We start from the raw sequence: 6,916 nt of genomic DNA on the forward strand, positions 1-6,916 counted from the left end.
TGCAGGTGGCCATGACCCTAGGTGGGGTGGACCTGGGCGTTTCTTCCCTCTCTGTCTGTTCTGTCCTCCTCTAGAGCAGATTAAAATGGACCACTTTGCTCCTTGTTCACTTGGCTGAAAGGCCCAGCATAGAGAAGGAAGCAGAAAATTCAGCAGTTGCTTTCAACTCCTGCTGCTACCACCCCATCCCACACCCAGCTCATGACCTTGGGCATGTCCCTGTGACCTTGGGCATGTCCCATCATCCCTTGGGTCCCGTTTTTGCCGTCCAGAAAGTGAGCACCTTGTGCCGAGAGTTTAGTGAAATCAGAGAATGTCTCAAAGACCATCGGAGCTTTCAGGACAGCAGATACTTTCATTTTTCATATACTTTCATTGCATTAGCAGTAAATGATATAATGAAAACTGATCTAGTGGAGCACTCCCAGGCTCATTTTACCTGGATTATTGTTAAATTCCCTCACCTCCCTGTCCCGCCTAGATGTCTCAATTAGGCTTCATCCTGTGCTCATCCTGCCTTGGCCCCGCCTCTTCCATTTCTCTTCTTCCTGAAATCTTGCTGTTTAGAAACCTTTTTGTCAAGTGTGTTGGAGGATTTGGGATAAGGGGCCAGTAGGGGGACTTCCCTGGCAGTCCAGTAGTTAAGACTCCACACTTCCACTGCAGGGGGGCACAGATTTGAACTCTGGTCAAGAACCAAGATACCACACGCCACGTGGCGCAGCCCAAGTACTTTTGAAAAAAGGAAAAAAAAAAAAAGAAAGGGCCGTTGGGGAGGGGCAGGGAAGGGCAGCTCCGCCTCCGATAGCCTCTGCTGCCATCTGGTGGCCGACTTGGGCCCCGCCGGCATCCGGCAAAGGAAATTGTTGGGAAATTAGGGAGGTTGATTTTCTGTCTCGGTGCTCCCCTGCTCTGGCCTGGATCCTGCGCTTTGAATGAACTGTGCGTTGCTGTGGTGCTGCCAGCCCACGCTGAGGGTGGTGATGAGAAACAGCCCCACGGAGCCTGTAAAGATGGTGGTGGGGGGGTAGCTTTGACTTCCCAGCAGCCTTCGTGAGGTCCCAGAAGGAGTTTCTGCCATTAGAGTAGTTGAACTTCCCCAAGACATTGGTGACCTTTTTTTTTTTTTTAACCTCTGGGACCTTGTGAATTGAGAGCTGACCGGAGAGCAGGCTGCTCTGTGCCTCTCCTCATCCCCACCCTCTCCAGGCCCAGTTCCCTCTTCCTCCTCCTGGGTTGCGCACCACTGTCCTGAGGTACTTTACTCATCCTTGGAAGCTGCCCGAATGTTGTCAGAGGAGGGTGGGTGTGATAAAGTGCACAGTTAACTCATTTCATCCTCTCCCATCCCTGAGAGGTGGGAGGCATTATTATGCCCATTTTACAGATGAGGAAATGGAGGCTCAGAGAGGCCAGAATAACTTGCCCAACCTGGGATGCAGTGGTCAGACAGTCACTTTAGGTTCAGAGCCCCGTCCTTCCCTGAACTCTCAGTGCTTCTCCACGTTAGATGGAAAGGCTGCGTGAGAGCCAGCCAGCAGAGGATTCTACTATGGGCGCAGCCCTGCAGGGTAGGGGATGGGAGAGGAAGGAGGGCAGAGCCCAGGCACAAAGCAAGGAAAGGCCAATCAGAGCACTGGAGGCTTGGCATGGGGGTGGGGGGTGTGCATGCACGCTCAGTCACTCAGTCGTGTCCGACCCTGTGTGACCCTATGGGCTGCAGCCCGCCGGGCTCCTCTGTCCATGGGATTCTCCAGGCAAGAATACTGGACTGGGCTGTCATGCTCTCCTCAAGGGGATCTTCCTGATTCCAAGGATCAAACCCACATCTCATGTCTACCTGCACTGGCAGGCGGGTTCTTTACCCCTAGTGCCACCTGGGAAGCCTGAGTGGGGGGTGGGGCACTCGGCCTTTTACCACCCTGGCCCCCCTGCCGGCTGGCAGTCAGTCAGTCAGTTCAGTCGCTCAGTTGTGTCTGACTCCTTGAGACCCCATGGACTGCAGCACGCCAGGCTTCCCTGTCCATCACCAACTCCCAGAGCTTACTCAAACTCATGTCCATTGAGTCGGTGATGCCATCCAACCATTTCATCCTCTGTCGTCCCCTTCTCCTCCTGCCTTCAATCTTTCCTAGCATTAGGGTCTTTTCCAGTGAGTCAGTTCATCGCTTTGGGTGGCTAACATACTGGAGTTTCAGCTTCAGCATTGGTCCTTCCAATGAATATTCAGGACTGATTTCCTTTAGGATGGACCGGTTGGATCTCCTTGCAGTCCAAGAGACTCTCAAGAGTCTTCTCTAACACCACGGTTCAAAAGCATCACTTCTTCAGCGCTCAGCTTTCTTTATAGTCCAACTCTCACATCCATACATGACTACTGAAAAAACCATAGCTTTGACTCGACAGACCTTTGTTGGTAAAGTAATGTCTCTGCTTTTTAATATGCTGTCTAGGTTGGTCATAGCTTTTCTTCCAAGGAACAAGCGTCTTTTAATTTCGTGGCTGCACTCACCACCTGCAGCGATTTTGGAGTCCAGAAAAATAGTCTCTCACAGTTTCCATTGTTTCCCCATCTATCTGCTGGCTGTATCGACCCTTTAACTTTGAGAAAGGCCCTGCTGTCCTGGGATGAGGAAGCCTGGACCTGGGAGCCAGGCCTCACAGGCCGTGGAAGCTGGGCAGAGTGCTTTTTTTTTCACTCTCTGAGCCCCACCTCCCTACGACCACAAATGCGAAGTCTTAGTCGCTCTCCTGTAGGGTGTGTGGAGATTGGGGATTCCTTCCCATAGGCCAGACACCCCCACAGAACCGCAGAGGAGAGCCTCCCTGAGTCCAGGTGATGCCACTCAGCACCCTTTAAAGGGTGACTGGCAGCTGACGACCACACAGCAGGCAGTTTCCATGCAGCACTGGGCGTCACTGGCCCACTCCTGGGTGCTATGGGGCCCCTCCCTGCCCGTCTTCCCGCATGCCCAGAGCCAGCTGCTGTCCTCCGCTTGTGCTCAGCTCTCCGAGGGGCTTTAGTGTGTCCCCGTGTGCACCCTCCCAGGCAGCCCAGGACTCAGCTTTCCTGGCTCTTGAGCTCAGTGCGAGCGGTCATCCCCAGTGTGCGACCTCTGTACACGTGTGTCCTGAGCACGTGGGGGAGAAACGCCAGCCCCGGTTCCTGCCTCTTTCTGTTCCCAGCACCCCTCTCATCTTCAGGTCTCCCCTGGGACACCCCCGGGCCCCACGGAGGAGCAGCGGGCCCCCTCCTGCTTAGCGCAGCGCTCTCTCCCCCGTAGTTGTCTTGCGGGGCGACAGTGCCATCTCCCCGGAGGGCAGGAGCTGAGGTGCCCGGTGCGCCCCTGTGGCCCCCCTGCCCCGCCCATCTACCCACCCAGCATTGCCGGAAGGGGCTTTCCTGATCTTAAAGCTCCCTCTATCTCCTCTGCAGTCGAGAACACCACTCACTGTGAGTTTGCTTACCTGCGGGACCTCCTTATCAGGTGAGAGCCGGGCTGGTCCGGTGCTTGGGTGGGGAGGGGCTGACAGCCCAGAAGGGGCCTCCATCAGGGCTGCGGGTGGTGGGCGAGGGTGATGGGCCAGCTGGCAGAGGTCTTGAGCAGCAGCCAGCGCACCCCACCCATCTGCCTTCCTCCTTGGGGCCCCATTGTCTTAAAACGCCTTGTTGGAAATGAAGCAAGCAGTGAAAATCTTTTTTAGTTCCACTTGGGGAAGGGTTGAGTTTGCATCACTGCAGCCTGAGCCCCAGGAGGTCTCGGGTGCTGGGCATGTGTCAGGGGCTCCACCTTTTGTCCTCTGACCTGGTGGAGGCCGCACCTCAGTTTTTTTGAGCCCAGGCAAGGAGGAGCCCGTCCTCAGCCCAGGTGGTAAGGCCTGGGCCTGGGCAGGTGAACAGAGATGATGAGGGCTCCCTCTGGGGTGCCAGGGGCTCCCAGCTCCTCAGCCAACAGGATGGATGCTAGGGATGAAGTCACTAGGAGGGATGGGACCATCTCTCGTGGCCTTCAAGTTGGGGGAGGATATGGCTTCCAGGAGCTAACTGCCCTGTGCTGGAGAGCCTGGCTGCGGAAGGACGCCTTTCTGACCTCGGGCCCTTCTGACACCTCCTTTGCAAACCTGCCCTGATGGTCAGTGGAGAAGGGACGCTTGAACACATGACTAGCAAGGGTATCAGTACCCGCCACCCCCAGGCTCCTCACCTGCCTGCTGCAGGCCGCTGCCCCTCGCCTGCCAGCACACCTGGCCGCTGCCCTGGCTCTTCTGAACCAGGGCAAGGGCACTCCTGCCCTGCCCACCACCGGGGGCCTCTGCGCTCAGCATGTCCCTGAACTGGTGATTGAGTTGTCACAGAAAGGGGGCTGTGTTGGAACTCGTGGTCCTGAGAGTGGCAGGGGTTGCCATGGAGATCCACCTCCTCACCCCCACATGCTCCTGTCCAGGCTTGGTCTGTCTTGGTGGGGCTAAAGCGCCGTGCTGGGGAACCGCCCCCCTGGGGAACCGTGTAGTGGGGATTGGGAGTGGGGAGGGCAGGCTGAGTGAGCAGGACGCCCGCCCTGACCCCTGGCCCCCCTTGTGACCCCTCCCGCGTGCCCCTCCTAGGACACACATGCAGAACATCAAAGACATCACCAGCACCATCCACTTCGAAGCCTACCGCGTGAAACGTCTGCACGAGGGCAGCAGCACCGTGGCCAACGGCGTCGAGGAGAAGGCGCCCGAAGCCCAGGAGATGTAGACACCGCCCGCCCCAGGACCCTACCCCGAGTCTTTACCGTCTCCCGCCACCCGCCCCATTTTTATTTTATATAATTTTCTCCTTGTGTCCTCGATCTCCGCCCCCTCACGCCTGCCGAGTAACAAGATGACGAGTGCCCTCTGAGTATGTTTGTTATTAGCCCACTGACTACGGGGACCAGGACTGGGGCTGGGGGGGGGCTTGGAGTCGGGGGCGGCTCTCTGGCCGTCCCTGAGGTCCAGAGGGGGCGGGAGGACCACTGACTCAGTTCCCGACCCTGCCCCCACTTCAGGCCCAGCTCCCCGGGGCCAGGAGTGGCCCCCAGCTCCCAGAGCCCCTGGAGCATGGTGGGGTGGTGCCCGCGGGAGGATGGGACCCTGCCAGTGGACCTGGGGCCCCTTCCTGCCCCCGCCTCCCTGCACGCCACTGGGGAGCCCCTGAGCCCACCCCTAGGGGAGAGCAGTTCATTCCACGAGACCCAAGTTGCCCATTGGCTGCTGCCCACCCGCCCGCGAGCCTGTCCTGGAGCAGAAAGTGCCTTTATCTCAGCCGTCCGCGCGAGCCACCAGCTCTCCCCAGCTGTCCCCTCGGGCGGGGAACTGGGACAAGGTGGAGAGAGGGAAATGTGTCTTCATCTCCCCTTATGTCCCGCTCCCTTCCCCACCCCCACCCCCACTGGAATTTGAGGATTCAAAGGAAGCAAAAGATGCCCCCTACCCCGCCCTGATTTTTGGGAAGGTCCAAGCGAGTGAATCTGGTAGAGGAGCTAAGGAGGAAGTGAAGTGCTAGGAGGAAGTGGGGGGCCAGGGGTTGTGTGAACCACGGCTGGGGGTGCTCTGAGTGGCTCTTGTGGGCTTGGTGCCGGCCTTGCCCCCACCCCATGTGACCGGGGAAGCGTGTCTGTCTGTCTGTTTAGACATCCATCCGGCCCGAGATGCTCTGGTTAAGTGAATGCTCAGTTGGCCGCCCCAGACACACAGCCCTCCTGACGGAGGCCTAGCTGACACCGCAACCAGGGGGTGGGAGGCCAGGCAAGCCTGACTGTGCTGCCCCGAGGTGCCTGGGGCCCTGCACCTCCCCTGCCCCCAGAGCCCATCATAAAGTCCCCCAGAGAGGGACTGATCAGGGCTCAGGCGTCCACGGCCCACGGTCGGGCTCCACATGCTCACGGCCCCGGGCCGGGGAGCTCAGACGCGGGACAACGATCCGTGACTGTCTGCAGGCCCCAGGCTGGCTTCTTGTGGCCCATGAGAAGGTGGGAGGGGTGGGTGCAGACCGACCGGTGTGTGTGTGTGTGTGTGCGCGCGTGAGTGTGTGAAGGTCATTGCTTCGTGTGTGTACTCCCTCCCCACCTGAGAGGAAGAACCCCTTAGCAGAAACAGTTTACTTGCCGACTTGCCATTTTTGCCAAAACCAAGATGTTGAAGGATGCGTCCGTCGCCAGCATCGGGGTCCCGGCCGTGGACCAGTCCAGCCGGCCCGTCTTGGGACACCTTCGCTTCCTTCTCTGTAGCCAGATTTTGAAAACTTGTTAGTTTCACTGGGATCTGTTCCACAGTGGCCTTTCGCTATGTGCCTCCTGAGAAATTCGTCTCTTTTTGTATAAATAACAAAGTGTTGAAAATGTATTTCCTGAAATAAATGTTCCAAGTGCAAACCCGGAAGACTCTGGAGTGGGGATTTTTTTTTTTTTCCCCTCTTTTCTGACCCCGAAAGCGCGGCGCTCCTTTGATGAGTATGAAGATAGCGTGGAAGTGATTGCTGGGAAATTGTTTCATCTCCTTTCGGGAGGAAGAAAGGTTTCAGGGACTTAGAAGCACTGATTTAAGGGGATGATTGAAAAGCGAACAGAGTCTTAATTTATTCATTAAAAGGAGGCTTTGAAGGCATTCCACCGGGCCGTGCTGTGCGCTGCTTCTATGACTGTATCCTGGAAATAATGTTTTTCTTCTTAAAATCGAAGTCTGTTGCAGTGAACCCTATGAGCTGGTCAGTGTTTGACAGTCATTTCATACCAGTTTATTCCAAGAGAACTCAGTCACCAAAAGACTGGAATAAAAGAGGCTGCCCTGCGAGGTTTTTTCCTGCATCCCAAGTGGGGCATCTAGACCAGGGATCTGGGTATTTCTTAGCTGTGTGTAGGCCTGCAGAAATGGATTTTCTTGCAGTCTGGGG

General features: G+C 56.9%; 1 protein-coding gene across 7 annotated transcripts in view; it reads left to right on the forward strand.

The window, feature by feature from the left end:
* Positions 1-6,405, forward strand: part of SEPTIN9 (septin 9) — a 178,406-nt gene extending 172,001 nt beyond the window's left edge. For all 7 annotated transcript variants that reach the window (XM_006064083.4, XM_025279583.3, XM_044938613.2 and 4 more), the window contains 2 exons: positions 3,437-3,488; positions 4,606-6,405. In XM_006064083.4, coding sequence (XP_006064145.1) covers positions 3,437-3,488; positions 4,606-4,741 — 188 coding nt within the window. In that variant the 3' untranslated portion in view covers positions 4,742-6,405. The remainder of the gene's footprint in view (positions 1-3,436; positions 3,489-4,605) is intronic.
* Positions 6,406-6,916: the final 511 nt, after the last annotated feature.

Source organism: Bubalus bubalis, chromosome 3, assembly GCF_019923935.1.
Source record: "Bubalus bubalis isolate 160015118507 breed Murrah chromosome 3, NDDB_SH_1, whole genome shotgun sequence".
NCBI classification, from domain to species: domain Eukaryota; kingdom Metazoa; phylum Chordata; class Mammalia; order Artiodactyla; family Bovidae; genus Bubalus; species Bubalus bubalis.